Here is a 20273-nt window from a genome sequence, read left to right as displayed (position 1 = left end):
GATTCAGAAACTTTTGGGCCTCAGTTTTTCCATCTGTTAAAAGGGGAAAGGAGTATTTTGCCTATATACATCTGCAGACTGTTGTGGTTATTAGAAGGGAGCATAGGTCAAGGCTTTGTAAAAAAAAAAACAATTGCTATATTAATGCAAGGTGTTATTTGAGAAAATAATTTTTAAAATTGGGCCATTGAGATACACAGTTCTACAGGTGTTTCTCATTGTGCTAGATTGTGAAACATTGTCTTTGAAGGTGTGGATTATATCATGTTCAATATTATGTATATTACACATTGGCATTTCAATGGAATGGGAATAGAGGGATGGGAAAACAACATTAGTTTGGTTTTGACTTAAAGCCAGTTTTTTCTACTAAGTTCTTGGGAAATGTTGAAAGAAATACAAGTCTAGGAAGCACATCAGCCTTTCTTAAAAGAGCTTTGCAAACTTTGCATTTCTGATTCAATCTATGAAAGAGACAGGTGAGAGATTCCTATCAGCTGTTAATCAGTTAACCAATAGTGGGTGAGCATTTAGCCAGTGCCAGGAACAGTGACAGGCACTGAAGATACCAATACTAAAGGTGTGGTTCTTGCCCTTAAGGAGTTCTCCAACCTAGTGGGGGTGAGATATAACTAAGCAACACAATGTGTTAGGTGATGTGATAGAGGTAAGTATATTCCTTATATTTCCTTAGGTAACATTTCAGAACCGGCGAATCCTGGGTGACAAGCCTCCGGTTTCTTTCTAAGGTACTGCTGTCCAGTAGAACTTTCTGTGATGATGGAAATGTTCTGTGTCTGCTCTGTCCAGGACATGGTAGCCACATGTGGTTACTGAGCACTTGGAATGTGGCTACTATGATTGAAAAACTAAAATTTTAATTTAATTTAAATTTTGTGAATTTAAATTTAACTAGCTGCATGTGGCTAATGTCTATGCTATTGGACAGCACACCCCTGAGGAATGGTAGTGTGAGCCCACAGTCAGGCTCCAAGGAGGTCCTGAGTTGGATCATAGAAAGCTCTGGTCAATTTGCCCCTGTCCTTTAACCCTGTTTTCCTATCCAAATACTGCACTAGCCCTTGAATGGCTCCTTTCCAGCCGACAGCTCTGAATTATGCATGCTAATGTGTGTTACTCAACCATGGCATGAGGTTCCCTCACTCCCTTCCCCCAACCCTGCCGTAAAGAAAGGATACTCTGTGACAGTTCAATCATGATGAAGGAAGAAAATGGGTCGAAGAAAATGGGTCAAAGAAAACTAGTTTATAAAAGCTTTTAAAATGTCTGAAATCTTGCTTTTCACATAATTTCAGATGGTGTGAGGTAATTTCAACTCTCTTTAAGCTGAGTTTTAGCTCTCTTTCTCTCTCCCTCTCTCTCACACACACACACACACACACACACACATGCACGCACATTCTACCTAACGTGTCTGCTGTGGTAGATGGGGCTCCTTGTATTCCTATTGAATCAGCAATTAGAGAAGTTGGGTATATAATATATTTATTATATATATATAAATAATATATATATAATAAATATATTATATATAAAATATGTTTTATATATAATATATTTATCATGTACAGAATATATATTATATGCCCATATATATATATATAAAACTTCCCATGCCAAAAACACAACTCTTCATCACATTATTCTTTTTCTGATAGCGTAGATAAAGGGAGACTGAGATAAAATATCCTAGTAGGAAACCTCAGAAAGAAAACTATTCACAATATTCAATGGGAGTTTAGTTGGACATAGAAATATTCAGAAGAAATCAAGTTTACGACCTGATAAGAAGACTTGCCATTTGTCTGGTGATTCACAGTTTTGGAAAGTGCTTGCACATTTGGTCCTAAAAAAAAAAAATCCCCTAGAAGGTATTTGGGACAGATATTATTTCCATTTTTTTTTTTTTTTCGAGATGGAGTTTCGCTCTTGTTGCCCAGGCTGGAGTGCAGTGGCGTGATCTTGGCTTACTGCAACCTCTGCCTCCCGGGTTCCAGCGATTCTCCTGCCTCAGCCTCCCGCGTAGCTGGGATTACAGGCATGCGCCACTACGCCTGGCTAATTTTTTGTATTTTTAGTAGAGACAGGGTTTTATGTTGGGCAGGCTGGTCTCAAACTCCTGACGTCAGGTGATCCGTCCACCTTGGCCTCCCAAAGTGCTAGGATTACAGGCATGAGCCACTGCACCGGGCCCAGAGTAACTTTTGACCCTAAATGAAGCTGGGTCTACCAGGAACCAACATTTAAAAATACCTATACACAAAGGTACATCATTGTTTCCCTCACAAACATTATATATAATATATGTATATATAGACACACACACACACACAATTAAGAAATGACTGCCCACACCTGTTTCTACTGGTTTAGCCCCAACAAAAGTGTTTCTTTGTTATCAAATAGACACAGGTATTGAGCCGACCAGGATGAGGAAAGGGTGTACCAGCTTCCTTCGAGAGAAAGGTGTGTACATAAGAGTGAAAGAAGAAAGGGGTCTCTAAACATATTTGAAAAATTGACCAAGAGAGAGCTGTGGAGGGAGGAAGCTGAGAACAATGTGGGGAAGGGAAAGGAGACATCAACCACACTGGTTGAGGAGTATGCTGTCTGACACAGTACAGCGTTATGCTTCTGACAGTGTTAACTTTTGTTTTTTGAAAGTTAAGTTTAAAATTGGTCCTGATTTTTGCTGCTGGGAGTCTGATGGTAGAGGTAGAGTGAGGTGTTCCCCTCATTATTTCATTTCTTAATCTTCCTGCAGGAGGAAATTGCTCTGGTTGTGTTCACTGCCTTTGAACCTGTCGTGTTTAAGCAGGCTAGTGTATTTTTTTTCTCCCAGATAGTATACCTAGTCAGCCAGTCCTATTTACTTTGATTTCACTGCATTTTCCAGAATCCTAATGAGGTGTGGCCTAGTGGTGTGAGCGCAGGACCTGGCAGGAAGACTCTCAAATTCTAGTTGCAGATGCTAGATGCTTCTATGTAGTAGAGGGCAAGTCTCTTGACCTCTTCTGTAATGCCGTTAACAGGGTTAATAATATTTATTTAGCTCATAAAGGCAGCAGGGGGATTAAATAGTTAATGTTGTTTAAAAGGCTTTGAGAAAAAGAAAAGGCAAGTTTTTTTGTATTGCGTCCATTTTCAAATGCTGATTCTTATTAACGGGAAGCATCTGCTCCATTACGGTCATTCAGCACCTCATGAAAGTCTTGCTGGCTGGATGGGAAGGAAAATTCTTCAATTTTGTGCCATGAGATCTGAGAAAATGTAGCTACCTTCAGCCCCAGTTATGAACTTGGATGTCTGTTTTCTCCCTATCTAAAAACATTCTTCTTCTTTATGTGGTTTTTCTAAGGTTTAGTAGTTTTTCTCTCTTTTGCAATCTTTTATGCTTACCATTACTGGTGCAAAATGACTATTGTGTTTCAGCTGTGGGGGGAAATGAACCCTTTTTATAATAGGCAGTTAGACATTCTGGAAGTCTTTGTGATAAAAGATTTCATAGAAATACAAGGTGCTTTAGTAATTGTTCTGTTGGTGCCTTGCATAACTGCATTACAGATTTCTAATACTCTGGCAGTTTCAAGATGCTGATGATATTAGCCACTTTGTGAAGGGTAATTATTAGGCTTTCTATGCATGGTTGCCAGCACTCTCATGTCAGATTATAGTAGCCTTTTGGTTAATCTCTATTTTAAATCAGATCAAATTCTAACCCACCCTCATCCCTCCTCATCCCCCTTCCCAAATAAATGAGAAGCACTGTGAGGATTTGGGAGAAGGACAGGTGGGGTATTTTAGAGAATGAGAAAACATTTCTATTATTATTTTTTGAGTCATCTTCTTATTGCTTGTCGGTTATGGTTTATGAAGTGATGCCAAAGTATAAGCTCTATCTTGCCTCCAACGCTGATTTGCTGCAATGCTTGTTTAAGTTGCTAGAAACTGGAGGCTCCTGTGGGTTTCCTTCTGTGCCTAATAATTTCAACAGAGCCAAATGCCCTTTATTTACTACAGTCATAATTAGAGGGCTGCCAGTGTTAAGCAACCATGGAATCTGAGTTTGAGAAATGTTTATTGTGCCTCATTAAATCTGAAATGAGTACTTAAAGGTCAGAAATAAATAATCTGTTTATATTTTTGTGACAGTAAATATAAGTGAATGCTGTGTGTACATATCCTTGACTCTACTCATTTCAGTGTACTGAGACACCCCTCTGTTTGCCAAGGCAGTAATCACAATATCTGCGACAAAAGAGAACTATGGCAGGTTTCATTGATCACAAACAAGAAAATGATTTATTGTATTGTATCTAATTAGAAAACATCAATATTAGAAGCTAACGCATTCACTGTTTCCAAGATGGTCTATCACTTGATTGTTTTTTGTCAGCATGATCACATTTTACGGGCTTGAGCAACAAGCTGGTACAAGGGAAATGAATTTAGAATGATATGCCAAAGGCTGTTGCTCCTTCAGTCTTAAATAAGCTTGTAGAGGCAACTGGGTTTTTAGTGGCACATAATATAAATAATGGGATTGGGGTTGGAACAGAATTTGGGGGTGTTGTTTTGGCCCAAAGGCACAAGGCCACCCGCCGCTTTCTCTCTAAATATTTTGAAAGTCTTTTCAGCTGACAAAGCTTACTCAATAGAAATTGTACTCTGCACACTCTGCAGGCAGTCAGGGCTCTGTAGCTGGTAAGTGGCAGAGAACTGAGGCACTGATATTAATAGAATTTAGCAGAAAGGAATGGACCAGCTCAGGTTCTGAGGGTGCTAGTCCTTCTGTGAGCCAGAAGGGCTCAAAGGTAGGCTGGATCCAGGAGAGCTCATACTGTGGGTTTCTGGATCCCATTGCTTGTGGGAGATTACACACACACACACACACACACACACACACACACACACACTCTTATATGTGTGTACATATATGTATATATATTATGTATATGTATATATATGTATATTTGTTTCTTTATTAGAGATGGGCTCTCGCTATGTTGCCCAGGCTGGTCTTGAACTCCTGGCCTTAAGCGATCCTCCCACCTCAGTCTTCCAAGTCATTGGGGTTACAGGCATGAGCCACAATGCCCAACCCTCTTGTGGGAGATCTTATATGGGTTTCTTATTGTCAGTTTGACCAGCTTTACCAAATCATAGCTTCTAAAATTGAAACCACCATCATGACTATTAATCTTACATCTTAGGTCACCTTCTAACAATGGTTGCCATTGCCTCTAAAGGGCAACCAAAATGGTCACCAAGGTTTCAGGGAACAAAGTGGCTCATTTCTGGATCCCTCGGGCTCTGTGAGTAGGCCCTCCAGCTAGGTCTGGAGAATGATTTCCAGTTAGTGTGTGCCAAGTTTTTCCTTTGTCTAACTGCTGGACTATAGTCCCCTGACCCTTTCACTGGAATTAGCCAAGGAAATCACTCAGAGAAACATAGGTAGGAAGCAGGCTAATCTCTTCCCTGATGTTACTGTTTTCTGATTGCTTCCTATCCCAGTAGCAGAAAATGCCAAAAACGGTGCTCCTGGGGTTTCTCTTATTGTCCTTGTTGCGGCATGCTCTAGCTGAGTTAGTACTTAATGTGGCTGTAGCACTTAACGTGTGTGTTTGTTTTCATGGCTCTTTAAAGGGGAAATAACAGTTGGCACTTGCTTGTAAAGTGCTTTGATATTTGGGGATGAAAGGCACTCTGTGCCTGCAAAATAGCTTTAATGTGTTGTAGTTACATGTTTGGTAGGGCGATTGGACTCCAGAATTTGTTCCACTGGTAAATGTGGTTGAGAGCTATTTGGTTCTCCATTAAGTTCTGTTTACATGGGATTAAATAGTTTGACTTACATGACTGAATTTTTCATTTTATTTGCTCTTGAGGTACTCTTACTCATACTGAGATATTGTTGATTCTGCATTTGTACATATAATAGGCATTAACTGGTTCTGGAGAGCTTTCTATAAGCAGATACTATTTCAGAGTGCACTATGCCCCACAAAGGACTTAGAAAAGGGTCGAGGGCCTTATTCAGAAGCCTGTATTTGTTTTATAGCATGGTGTTTAAGCTCGTCTTTCAGCAGGCTTTGAATTGTATGGTTTACTGCAGACAGCTGCTAGGTTTCTCAAGGAGGCCTCTGTAGTGAAATTCACAACTGGGTTGCTCTTCTAAAGGCATAACTTTGACCCAAAGAGGAGAGCAAAGAAAAGTGCTTTCCCTAAGCCATCTTTGCCACCTCTAGGTAGGGTGACCACATCAATGGTGCCAGTGAAACAATAGGAATGACGATGAGAGGCTGCTAGGAGGGGAATTCTTTCAATTTAATTTGTTGAATGTTAACCACATGGCCTGTGTTTCTCATTGATAGTCCTGTCCTGACAGTCACTGGGATGCTAGAGTTGTTTACCACCTGTAGAAAAGTAGCTGCCACACTGTCCGTCTGTGACTCAGAGGTCTACATTCTGGTGAACCCTCGTCTTCTCACAGAAACGCTATCAAATTGGGTTTGGGAACACTATCATATGTTGTCACCACCATTCCCAGAGATGTGGCAGGACTGATGGAGTTAGATGGGCAGAAAGCACCTAACTGTGTCATCTTATCCCTTTCAGTTATATATAGGCTGTTGTGTATTTATAAGGTAGTAGTTGGGAATGATAACAGTGAACAAATTGTAACTACAGAAGGCAGTGTGCAGAGTGGATGCTTTCTGAAGAAGTAGAACCACCTTGGCTTAATAAACTTGGTCACCTGCCTTAATTGTGATAAGTAGCCTCATTCTTAATCCCTTCCATCTCTTCTCTGATCATTCATTGATGCATTATATGAACACATGCTAAATGTTTAGCATTGTGGCAGATGGCACAGGGACCTCAAAAGAGAGCTTCCAGTCCCGTTGAGGGATGAACTGACACACTACACATGAAATAATCATAGAACCTGAGGAAATGCATAATTACATTGTACAGTCTGTATACAAAGTGCTGAGAAAATGCTAAGGAATGTGGGATGATCAGTGATGGAGATATATTAGAAATGAGGGAAATTAGATGGCTTGTGTTGGATGACTGCTTAGCTAAGGACTTCATGTAGATTTAATGTTAATTGCAACAAGGAGCTACTGTAAGGTCTTGAAAAGAGAAGTGATGTGATGAAAATAGTGGGTGAGGAAGATTATCCAAACAGCATTTTGCAGAATGAGGTAGAACAAATGCAGGTGGGAAAAAAATGACACAAGGTGATGAAGGCTGTGGAAATGGAGCCAAAAGGACAGATAATATGGGCTATTTCTAAGAACGTTATGAATTGTATAACCTATTTGATAGGATAGGGAGATTTCTTGCCTTTTATGATGTGGGTTATGTACATATGACACATATGAGGGCCAAATTCTCCCATGTGAGTCACCTATAGCCATTGAGCCATTAGGGTGTTACTTAGTTCTACAAAGTAGCAGTGTAATTCTCCAAGTTGCACTCCAGTAGCCTGCGTACAAGTATATGCCTGTATCTGCAAGTACATAGGTGCCAGTCTGTGTATGTGTATTTACCTGAATATCTGACATTTTGATCATCTCTGGTAAAAGATCCATTAGTCTGTGAGCTCCTTGAAGGTGCAGGCTATTTTTTTTTTAATTCTCAGGGTTTGGTTCATGCTTACTGGATAGATAAATGAATAAATTAAGAATCACTTTGTTTTAGAAGCCTAGAATTGTGGAGCTTGAAGGCAACATGGAGTCCTTTTGGTTATTCTCCTCATTTTAAAGAAAGATAAATTAAGGCCTCAAGAGGGTTAATGTGATTCATCCAAGGTCATCTGTAAGTTAATGACAATCCTAGGGAGACAATCCAGCTGTCCCCACTATACCACATTGCTTTCTGTAGTCAAACTGTGTGTGTTTGTGTGTGTGCGTGTGAGTGTGTGTGTGTGTGTGAGAGAGAGAGAGAATGAATTAGGGCTGGGGTGTGTGGAGAGCATACAACTGACAATAAGTGGTTAGTAGGAGTTTACCTAGCATATTTTCTAGTTCAGGGCAAATATGAACTTTGTAATGTTGGCAGCTGGGGATGGTGCCTTTTATTCCACCTTCACTAATTCCTGCTTCAGTTGCTGCTGTCTGGATGGATGAGTCTTTGAATATACATTCTAGCTGGAGGCACGTCAGCTTTATTTTTATACAGAATTTCCATATTCATTTTTATGTGTTGGGGGTAGGAAGTAGGCAGAAACTATTTATTATCTCATTTCCAAAAGCCATCTTTGTGAGGAGATGACCGTTTGAACATCTAAAACAGCAACCAGCTTTAGGAAAGGTTATGTGTCTTTTCATTATGGATCAATAGGCACAATTATCATTATTGGAAGTCAGCAGTTAAAAAAAGAAGCAGCGTTTTATAATCACTTTGTTGTGTATCTGATACGGGATTCCAGTTTTCCTGTTTTGATTGCTAAAATGACTTAAGAGTTAAAAACTTTAAAAAATTAGGTAGCAAATTATAGTTATAATGCTTTTCAGCTTGATGGGACTTTAAAAGTGTAACTTAAAAGTTCGTTCATTTTCAAATGAAAATCTAAAGATTTGAGTAACCTCGGTTTTAATCCCAATGTCTGCAACCTTTTTTTTTTTTGCTTGGTATAGTGACCTGGGATTTGTGCCACTGGACAAAGAGTCTAGTCCTGGATATCTGCATTTATTGGGCTTCCTTCTCCTTAGGGTTGAAGTCTCTCTGCTGATAAATGTGGTGCTGAGAGAGCTGCAGTCACTCTTCTAGAGACTAGGGCACGATTCAGTGAACTGTAAAAGTAATGCAAAATGACAATTAAAGTAGGGCATTCTCTGGTACCTTGGGGGCCTGACAAAGTGGAAGTATTTGACTTCTGATATGCCAGACTTACTAACGTAGAAATGTAATAACATATCCCCCACCCAAACGTCTTACTAGAATCCTCCTATATCCAGAAGGGACCTGAGAACAGCAAGTAGTAAGCAAAGAAAGCTCCCAAGCAGCTAACAAACAAACACAGAAACAAACAACGAAAATCAAAACATTGCACAAAAGTCCCTATATTAAAGATCATGTAATTTCCCCCTTAGGAGCGCAACATCTCAGCTGTCTATGCAGAACGTTACAACTCTTTTTTTTCTAGACACAAATATAATTGTATAGTTTCCAAGAACACAGCAGAGTAAAAGCATCAAACTTGAAATGGAAGAAAAGCTACTTTTGATATACCAACAGCACTGAAAAGTTAAAAACACTGTTGTTTGATAGAAGGTTGGTGACGATCCTATGTTAAAAATTAAAGACAAGAAAAAAACCACAGCAGTTTGGGGTCGTTGAGTATACGGGCAAAATCTGCATGGGGTAATAATTTACATTTATAAAGATGCTCCTAAGTAACCAATAAGTGGTTAAATTATGTTTTTTATACCCTATTTTAAGGAGGGCAACTTTGTGATATGTTTCAGAAACAAGGCAGATGGTTAGGATTTTAAATCAAAGTTTTGGTTCTTAAAGGAGAACACCCTAAGCTATCTGGAAAACTGAGCTGTCTAGAATTATTTATTGTTTGAGAATTTTTAAAAATCAACATTTTATTAAACCTAGGTCATGTGAGACACCTGCTTTCAGTGTTATACCCAAGGATAAAGAATTCGAATTAGAAAAATAATTTGTGATAAATATACTAAATAATAAGAAAGTGACTCTTATTTACCACTGAGACGAAATAAAAAAGTTTGCTCTAGACCCATTTTTTTTTAATGTCACAATTAGGTTTTTCCAAAGCAAATGTTGTTCTTATCTCTTTGCTGTGTTCTTGTGTTAACCTGGCTGTCTGATTAGAAATGGGGACATTTCCTAGTGAAATTAATGTGACATTTAGAGAAAATTTCCTCTCTCAAATGTTTCATGTTGTTTGCCATTTAGCATACTTAGAGAAGGTATTGGAATAATGTCAAGCAAATTTTGATTAAATAAGGCTAACTAGGAGCCAATACATTCATGCAAAAAAAAAAAAAAGCTCTTGTATTATCTTAAAGAATGTATTTCTTCTGTGGTTCTTTATCCTATATTGAGATGACCTTGGCAGGTAATCTGACAAAAGAAATGACATCTTCTAAACAGCTGGGCTTGCTTTAGAAAATGCAGCACGTTAGGTCAGAGCCTGTGGCCAGTCCTTTGCTCAAGACAGTTACTTGCCACCCTGGAGGTACACTAAAATTTCCCGGAAAGCTTTTTAAAAAAATCACCCAGTGCCTGGGTCCAATTCCAGGCTAATTACTTCAGAATCTCTTGGAGTGGGTCCTTGGTGACAGTATTTTTATTTTTATGTTTTACAAGAAGAAGATTCTGAGATGATTCTCATGTGTAGTTAGGGCTGAGAACCACTGGCTTAAGACATACAAACTATTCATTAAGAAAATATTTCCTTCTTCAGGATGATCTGATGATCTGAGTCTCATCCTTTGCTCCACCAGAAGTGTGAAAAAATATACTCTCTCAGTGCACAGGAGTTGGGTTTGGGCATACACCTTGAACCAGTATGAGCTAGAACACTTGATGTCAGTATACATAGACCCATAATATAATAGCCCATCTATGGCCAGTTAACTCAGTTGTTTGGAATGTAGTACTAATGAGGCCAGAATAGTGTATTCTATCCAATTAGAATAATTCTGCTGCATAGATTTTTCCCATAACTGTAACCCAACTGCCTCACAAAGAGACCTGAGACGGATTACAAAGGCACAGGACAATGGGTGAATCAGCATAGCCCCATCCATTCTGGGAAAATCGGTTCTAGGAACCTGCCACATTGACTAGCGCTACTAATTGCATTAGGATGCAGCATGAGACATCTGCCCATGATGGTTTGTGCTGATTTGGGGGAATGATATATTTTCATTTGAAGGTCAGGACCCACAAGAATGGGTGGTTTATTCCTTTTGGAGTTAAAAAAGGAGGACGAAAGATAGGAAGGTTACAAGCTTCTATGATATTCTTCTCTTTACAGTAGCAGATCATGCCTGGCACATCTGCCTGGGGTTAACTGACCTGTATTTGGGGGAAGAATTGTTAAGGTAATTACTAACAAGCCCTCGAGACTTGTCTCTTCTCAACTCAGTGCCTGGGAGTGGGAATCCTCATGATGAGATATATTATGGCTTAGGACCAAGAAGTAGTATTTTCATTAGTGATACAATGTGCATGGTATTGCTTCTTTGCCTGAACACGTGGCTCTGGCACCATGCCTGGAGGTCAGGTCTCCACGGAGCTTCATATTTGATGCAGAGTGCACACAGGTTCCATGCCTTCATTTGCAAAGATATGGAAAATTTTCTACTTGAGAACTGTCTTCTTTAAAGGCAGTAAAGACAGATTATTTAAATACAGTAGCTTGGGTTGCTGCTTATCCTTTTCCTGCAAAGCCAGTATCCTCTAGATTTGCTTTTTGTATTTTTGTCTCTTTACCAATCTTCTTGAAAAAATGATTTAGTTTGAAAGATGAGATGGAACATGCATGTGCCACTATTTTATTGCCTGAGTGAGGTCAAATTCCTGATCCTACTTGGAGTTAGTTGCAGGTTCTGTATAAAGCAGGGGATCAGGATTCCCACCATTCCTGTCATGGGTCTGATGAATGCAGCTGAAATTCTCCTTTGGATTCATGTTCTATTATCCCTATTTTACAGAGAGGGAAACTGAGGCATGCAAGGATTAAGTAATTTGCCCAAGATCGCAGAGTGAAATGAATATTTGAACTGCTGAGTGCTTAATCAATTCCGGGTTTTAACAGATGTATTAGTCCATTCTTACATTGCCCTAAAGAAATACCTAAGACTGGGTAATTTCATAAAGAAAAGTGGTTTAATTGGCCCGTGGTCCTGCAGACTGTACAGGAGGCATGATGCTGACATCTGCTTAGCTTCTGGGGAGGTCTAAGGAAGCTTACAATCATGGTGGAAGGTTAAGGGGGAGTAGGCACATCACATGGCCGGAGCAGCAAGAGAGAGAGAGATGGGGAGGAAGGACTACACACTTTTAAATAACCAGATGTGATAAGAACTCATTCACTATCGAGAGAACAGTACCAAGAGGGATGGTGCTAAACCATTCATGAGAAACCGCCACCATGATCAAATCACTTCCCACCAAGCCCTACCTCCAACATTGGGGATTATAATTCAACATGAGATTTGGGTGGGGACACAGGTCCAAACCACATCAACAGGGTAGCATAATTTTTGTGGGGTAGTGAACTTCCCGCTTGTTAAATTATATATTGTACTGAATATCATAGATGAACACATTTAACCAACATCATTTTTACCTGTTATGTTGGTACAACGAATTAACTCAAAGAGTGTTTGTTGGTTGACTGACTGTTGGATAAACTTCTTCCAGCAAATACTTGGATTGTATTCGTAACACAGCTTCCAAGTTTGCCTCCTATTCCTGTTTGTGACAATTTCAGCATTCACTCTCTGTGAAGAAACCAGAAATGAACTGACCCTTTTGATTTTTAATCCCCCAACCCATGCTTCCAATAGCATTAAAAATTGCTTGAGTTTACATTAAAAAGAGGATATAAACTTCTAGATAAAAGCAGTGTGAGTAGATATTACACAGTGCATCTTCAAATGAGGGGCATGGGTGGGCACATGAACATACCTGAGTAAGTGGAGGGCAATGTTGGGGTTTAGTTTCCTTTTAAGTACTGTCTCCTCCTCTCTCTCACACATTCACTGTCCCCCTTCCTACCTATTGTAGGCACTTGGGGTCTGTATTCTGACTGCTGGCTGTTTGGTGCCCATGTGGTAGCTGGATCTGCTATTGCCTGTTCTGTTTTCTTCTCCATCAAACTGTGAGCTCCTTGGAAGCAAGGGCTGCATCTAGGAGCCTAGTACAGTTAGTATCTGACAGGTAGAGGTCTGAGAGGAATCTGCTCTTTTGTTTGCTAGACAGAAATTGTGTTTCCTTTTCCAAACACTCCCAGTTGAAGTAATTTCAGAAGGCTCCTAAGGAATGGTGGGAACAGTGGAGATTTCTAGTGGGATGGCAAGAAGGTGGGGGAGATGTGTTTGGGTAGTTTCTAGATCATACAATGGTTCAAGAAGAGTGGTACTTTAGTGCTGGGGGTGAGATCCACTTTACTAGGACATTCAGTTACTTTAGTGTCGACTTTTCTCTGGATTTCACCCTTCTAAGGCTTTTCCCCTCTAGTTCTCCCAACCTCTGGGTGATCATTAGCTGTTTTTCCATCTCTTTCATCTGGCAGGTATTCTGCATTTGCTTTTATAAAGCCATTGCTCCAGCAGTCTGCTGTAACCAGATTCAACAGTGGTGCTCTAATGATAGGAGCTGAGACAGGGGTTTGCTTGCAAACTTCATGTTTCACATGAAAGGCTTTGGCACCCCCTGTGGACTGCCCTTCACCCTGTTTTAGGCATAGTATTTGTTTGCCTTTGTATCTGTGATAAAACAAAGGCCTTCCTGCATAACCAGTGCTGAGCAAATGTCTTGAAACAAAGGGAAGTGCAGAGTTTAAATCCACAGTGGTGGATTACCTTGCCTGCATTTCCATATCTTTGGAATAAATATTTTAACATGTTAATTATCTACTACTAATAAAAATACCTTTGAACTTCCAGTCAATTTGATGGGCATAGAATTGTCTCCACTGGGGAATGGGAAGCAATTAGTTTCTGTAAGGATTGCAGGTCACGTTGTCTCTTCTCAGTAAGTGGTTGCATGGTCAGTAGCCAGTCATATTCTAGGGAATGTTTGTGCCAAGGCCGCCCTGGTCTGCAGCGGGGAGCTGCTGCCTCCACGGAGCCCCTAGGGCCTGAAGGAGGCAGAGGCTGCTGCTGCACTGTGGCCTTGGGTTCCAATTCACTCACTGCTTCTTGACCCAGAAGAAAAATTCCTTCTAAGTAGGGCAGTTCGAAATCTACTTATGAATCATCTGTGTAACCTTTTTAATTTTTTCTTCTCATTGCAGACTGAAAACTATTCTTTTGACTCCAACTACGTGAATAGCCGAGCCCATTTAATCAAGAGGTATGTTGGTTTGCTTGCTTATTGCTACAACTAAGCTTGATTTAACATTAAAAAGTAAAACAGATTAAAATTTTTAAACCGTATTTTTTTGGGGGATTTTAAAATGAATGTCCAACCTACTATTTGTAGAAAGTTTGGAAAATTGAGAAAAGCATAAAAAAGTAAATAAACATCACTGGTAATTTCATCAACCAAAGGTAATCACTGTTGACATTTTACATTTCTTGGTATGAAAATGTACGTATAAACACTCAAAATTAAAAATAAAATTGGAATTATATTAAAATATAGTTTTATCTAGTGACAGAAATCTGATATTACAAATATTCACTATTTCTAATATTTCTAATATTATTTCTAACTTCTAATATTATTTCTAATATTTCTAATGTGATATTAGAAATATACAATAGAAAACTTTCACAATCATGTTGATACCAAAATTCTTGTTGCTCTTCACTTTAAATAAAGGAAAGCCTTAAAAATGTTTTTCATGTAGAACTTCCCATGAGTTTTGAGATTGATGCTATTTCAACAACTTTGAAATCATTTTAAAGATATTTTAATGACAGAGAAGCTAATCCTTTCCTTTCTAGATGAGAGAGAAAAAGAAATTTGCCTGATTCTTCTTAAAATTTTTAGAAGTGTTTCAGAGGAAACATTCAAAGTTGAGATTTATGTGATTGGTTGATCATAATTTAGTATCCAAGGAGCCGTAATGGATGTGAGTACAGAGCTGAATACTGCCAAGAAAGATCCCGTCTGGTGCAGTGGGCTGCACCCAATGGGAGAAGGACAAGGGGTCTGGGAAGCCCTCTAAAAGGTGGAAACTGAGCAAAGAAGAGAACCTCTTGCACAGAAAGACCAGTCCTGACCTTTCAAATGATGCCTGTATTGCTGTTTCATGTAAATATCACTTAAATGGTCCAGTGGTTATTCTGCAGCTAAAATTGAACTCTGAGTGTGTTTGTTAAAATAATAGAAATGAAACAGAGAGGCCAGCAGGGTATGTTAGAGCTGTAGCAGAGAAGGCTTGCAAATTGTATTATTTTGATGGCTCTAATCCCATAAATTTACATCACCAGAAGAGTAGAATTCAAGGAATAAACAAGCTTCAAGTAACTTGCATTCATGTCTAATTTAATTCATGAGGCTTCAGTAACCCCTAAAACATGCTAAGTTTATCTATATTGGTCTGGAATTGCTTGTGACCTTAAGTGATGATCATTCGTTGTCTGAAAATGGGTAGCCCTTGTATTATCAGTGAAAGCACAGTTGAGAATTTTTTTTGAGGGGTTGGGAGGAATCCATTTAGAATATTTTCCTGGGTCACAGAATAAAAGCAAAAGGTGAGGAATTCAAAATTATCTGACGAATTTGTTTTAGAAAGAAAAAAATAACCCTCTTATGTGCACTGATTAGAGTGCCTTTGTAGCAGAAACCTGCTTTGTTTCTGCTTCCGAATTGTTATTTTCAAAGCTCCATTTTAAAACTTTGATAAAAACAGTGACTTGCCTTACCCTCACAGGTCCCTTGGGCTAACTCAGGGTACCTGGGAATTCTATAGCCAGGTTAAACAGATAACATGATGCTGGGCGCAGTGGCTCATGCCTGTAATCGTGGTGCTTTGGGAAGCTGATGGTGGAGAACTGCTTGAGGCCAGGAGTTGGAGACCAGCCTGGGCAAAATAGTGCAACCCCTCCCCCCCACCCCCCACCATCTCTACCAAAAAGAAAAATAAATAAATAAAATAAGAAACCTGATAATATGAGTCTGATTGTCACAGCCTGGAAGAAAGCTAAGACTCCCAGGGACCCTTGCATCTTACATCAGTCCTGACTATCCAATTTACAAGGTAGACTGATAGATAAAAACTTATGTTTAAACATTTATCTTTGGGGATACATGTATTTCCACAGCAGCATTGAGACTTACTGGGAACCTCTGATTTTGGTTAATTACTTTATATGTTTTTTGTTTATAGACACATACACACAAAAGGCACAACCTAGACTTAATGGGCTCTTGGTGAAAAAGTCTCCTGATTTTGCATGAAATCAAAGATAGCTTTTTTTTTCTTTTTTTTTCAATAAAACCAGGGACCACCTTGATGAAGAGGAAACATCTGAAAACTCAGGGACACATGCATTTTTGCCAGGGTTCTGTTTACAGAGCCATGAGAGCTTTGGGAAACTCTGAAGGCCTTGAATTTGTGCGGTCAATTGAGTTTAGATGAAGCATAATACCTAGAAAGATACAGGGAATCTTGTGTGCTATGCTGTTCTGGGGACCAACTGTGTTAAATGTAAAATGTGTGGAAAATGTTGAGAGTGGTGGCTAACACCAGGTGATAAAGTCATGCAAAGCCTGTTCAAATAGCTCACAACAGTGTTTGAAAAGGGTTTTGCTGTATGTGGTTTCTTGAAGATCCATTTACATGCATGGTAAACGCTCTTGGCCAGGAAATTCTGAATCTGATTATCAGTTTTAATTTTACTATCAAGTCCCTGTTTCTTTGAATGCCAATACAATTTCAGGCTAACTTTGAGAACTTCTTTTTCTTTCTTTCTTTTTTTTTTTTTTTTTGAGACGGAGTCTTGCTCTGTCGCCTAGGCTGGAGTGCAGTGGCGTGATCTCGGCTCACTGCAACCTCCACCTCCCGGGTTCAAGTGATTTTCCTGCCTCACCCTCCTGAGTAGCTGGGATTACAGGCATGTGCCACCGTGCCTGGCTAATATTTTTTATTTTTAGTAGAGATGGGGTTTCGCCATGTTAGCCAGACTGGTCTTGAACTCCTGACCTCAAATGATCCACCCACCTCGGCCTCCCAAAGTGCTGAGATTACAGGTGTGAGCCACCGTGCCTGGCTGAGAACTTATTTTTCTATCCATGTTCTCTTCTTCTATTCACTTTCTACTTATCCAAGGATGTTTCTTGGACCCTTCTTTTCGGCATTCTCTAGCAGTTGTTAGCATTCTTAGCCAGACTGTTTACATACAGGCATCTTTTCCTCTTTTACATCTGTCTACCTTGAGTAGTTGAACAGCAGCTACCACTGTCCACCTCTGGTTCTTTCCTTCATCAGTCAGGGTTCCTACATGAAATAGTTGGCACGCCTAAATTGGAATGGCTTGAGGAAAGTTTATTTACAAAGAGGACCATTTACAAAGGCTTGGGCAAGGTTAGTGAACCTCAAGGGATACTGCAGTATTATGGCACTGGAGGAGCTAAAAATACTTCAGACAGGACCAGGGAAGAGAGCATGTAGGGAACATTGACTTGAGAGTAACAGTGACTTCTGGTTGGCCAAGGGATCCAGTCATCATGAAGTGACCCTGGAGGAAGGGAGCAGAGACAATCAATATCCTGATATCACTGTCCTCCCCTGCTCTGATCTCCCGCTGATGTCTTCCTTTGGCTAAACCCAACAGAAAGCCAGAGGGCAAGGGGGTTCTCACAGGCACAAATCAAGGTTGAGAAGGATCTCAACCGTGGGAAGAGGAAGTGATATAGCAGGCTCCCCATAATTTTATGCACCAAGGAATCTAGCATTATATTTCTGTAGTTTTTTTTTTTTCCAGAGTGTCACTTGCAACCCGCAGGTGTACCCAAGGAGGCTTATGTGAGGGCCCCAGATTAACAAATCATGGCAGTGCAGAGTTTCTTCTGAATGGACTTCCTTCCTGCTCTGTTTGTTTCTTGCTGTCTTCTCAGAGCAAGGAAAGCCAGCAGTGGTACTTTGTCGCTGCTGCAGCACTCTTTCCTCATGCCTGTTTTGTGGGCTGCTGTCTGATATCCACTCCTACAGTGCTTTGGGAACAATATCAAGCAGGGCATAAGGCTGTGGCCCAAAGAAAATGAAATAGGAAATGAACAAAGCACTGACTCACTGTGGAAAGGATTAGGAGCTTTGGCTCCCTAAATCATGCACAGTGCTTTCTTTTTCCACCCAAATTGTCCTGGGGTTTTTCCAGCACCTCGTATGGTGCCTTGTATATAATAAATGCTTGGTACATGTTTATTGAATGAATGCATGAGAGAAATGGAAGAAAATCTAAGCATTTTTCTATTAAAGACTAGCACTAGATTTCTCTTTAAGCCAGTGATTTCTGGATTTTAATGTGCATTGGAAACACTTGGAAGGCTTGTTAAACGCAGGTATGCTAGCTCCATCCCTAGAGAACCTCCAGTTGTAACAGGTTCCCAAGGTGATTGTGATACAGGTGGTCCAGAAACCACTCTAGGATTTTCCTTGTATTACTTAAATACAGTTATAATAATCTTCATTCTCACTCCTTGCTCATTCTTAGCCTCAGATATCATTGCCTGGGTATGTAGTATCACCTACTAGTAAGATTATAACCTGTTTCCATTCTGAGTCTTATGTCTTTTGGAAAAGAGTTCTAATATTTCAGATGGTAAATATGGGTCAGAATTTGTGTGATGTTCATTCGTCATGCATCTGCTGAGTAACTCTTCTGTGCAGAACCCTGTTCTAGGTGTTTTCAAACATATCTGTTTTTCTGTTGGCCACCAGAGCACTAATAGAAACATGGGCATTTACAATACCATTGGAAACAGGAACCCCTAATTTATTGTCCCACAAAAGTTGTTTTACAAGTCCTTCATCTCCCAAGAGGTATGCAGGTAATAAAGCAAGTGAAATCAGCATTTTTATGCCTGGCATAAATTGTTATTTGTTTTGGGTGAGTAGCCATTTACCAGGCTATTTTACAATATGTGGCATCTTGCTCACTGGGTCTTAAACTGCCTTACACAAATCCATTCATTAAACCACTAAATGCTCTTACAAGATCAGTGTAAGTGGTGCTTAGTTTGTCAGATGGGCAAACTAATCTTTAAATGAGTTAACTATTCCAAGGTTTAGGGGAGTTGTTATACCTTGCTTTTTGTTCTGAGAATACAGAACTTCTCGTGCTCACACTACCAGTCCCTTACATCCTAGTAGCTAATCCTTCACTGTTTTATTATTTCCATCATTTCTATTTAAAAAGCAAAATCTCTGAGGTTGTTTGTAACATTCAGATGCCTATGAAAAAGATGATCAAATTTTTAAAAGGCAGATCCAAAACCAATTAGGAGAAGTAAGGTAGACATCCCTGGCATCCAGGGAGGTAACTGACTGCAATTAAACATTACATTTATGTTGAAGTTTTTGAGAAGTGAAGACAAAGCAGTAAGTACACCAAGTGATATAGTTTTAATTATTCATTAAAGGAAGGATGGCCATTTGACAGGAGAACTATTATTTTCTGTTCTTTAATGTTAGAAGAAATTAACACACACACACATAATAGTGTGTGACTGTTGTTTACAGAAGATATAGAAGTGTTCTTTAAATATAAATTTTCTATACCAATCCTATAAAAACTATGGACATAATATTTAATTGTAACTCAGTAAAAACATTACTACACAGAATAATGATGGTATTAAACAATAACCATTTATGGAGCATCTATGTGTATCTGGTACTTCATGTACAGAGTCTCTTTGAGTCTTCTAAATGGCCTTGTGAAGGGGGTTTTAGCAAACACATTTTACAGATAAAGAAACTGAGATTCAAAGACATTAGATATCAGGTCCAGGGTCACACAGATGAAGTGGCAGATTATAGATTATTACTTGTCCTAATGACTCCAAGTTCAGTGCTCTTTACTACAGTCTGCGATAGAAATAAAGAACCTAGAGCAGTTGTTCTCAACTGTGGGGTGATTTGGCAATGTCTCTTTGGAGACACTTTTAGTTTTTTCCTTTAAGTGGGGGTCACTACTGGCATCCAGTAGATAAAGGGCAGGGATGTTGCTAAACACCTTATAATGCACAGGACGGCCACAACAAAGGATTTTGTAGCCCCAAATGTCAATATTGCCAAGGTTGGAAAGCCCTGCTCCAAGGGCTGGTTAATTACATTGCCCCCATACTAGATCCCTCACCATCATATGTTTCAAGCAAGTTTCAACAGCTGCTGCATTCAGAGTTGAATTCTCTGGCTTAAAGTGACAATTTTGTGTTGTGGATTAAGGAAATTTTCAGATACCAGAAAATATACAGGTTGGAAAGTTAAGTATTTGTTATAAAAATGGACCTGAATATCATCCAGGCAGGTCATTTCCTTTCTCCAGAGGTACATGGGTGCTTGTAGGCAGGCACTCACCTCA

General features: G+C 39.5%; 1 protein-coding gene across 4 annotated transcripts in view; it reads left to right on the top strand.

The window, feature by feature from the left end:
- Positions 1-20273, top strand: part of PCDH19 (protocadherin 19) — a 118096-nt gene that overhangs the window by 44990 nt on the left and 52833 nt on the right. For all 4 annotated transcript variants that reach the window (XM_019019784.3, XM_004064490.3, XM_004064489.4 and 1 more), the window contains one exon: positions 14033-14091. In XM_019019784.3, coding sequence (XP_018875329.1) covers positions 14033-14091 — 59 coding nt within the window. The remainder of the gene's footprint in view (positions 1-14032; positions 14092-20273) is intronic.

Source organism: Gorilla gorilla, chromosome X, assembly GCF_029281585.2.
Source record: "Gorilla gorilla gorilla isolate KB3781 chromosome X, NHGRI_mGorGor1-v2.1_pri, whole genome shotgun sequence".
Taxonomy (NCBI): Eukaryota; Metazoa; Chordata; class Mammalia; order Primates; family Hominidae; genus Gorilla; species Gorilla gorilla.
The sequence above is the reverse complement of the archived record's forward strand: the minus strand, read 5'-3'. Positions and strand labels throughout refer to the sequence as shown.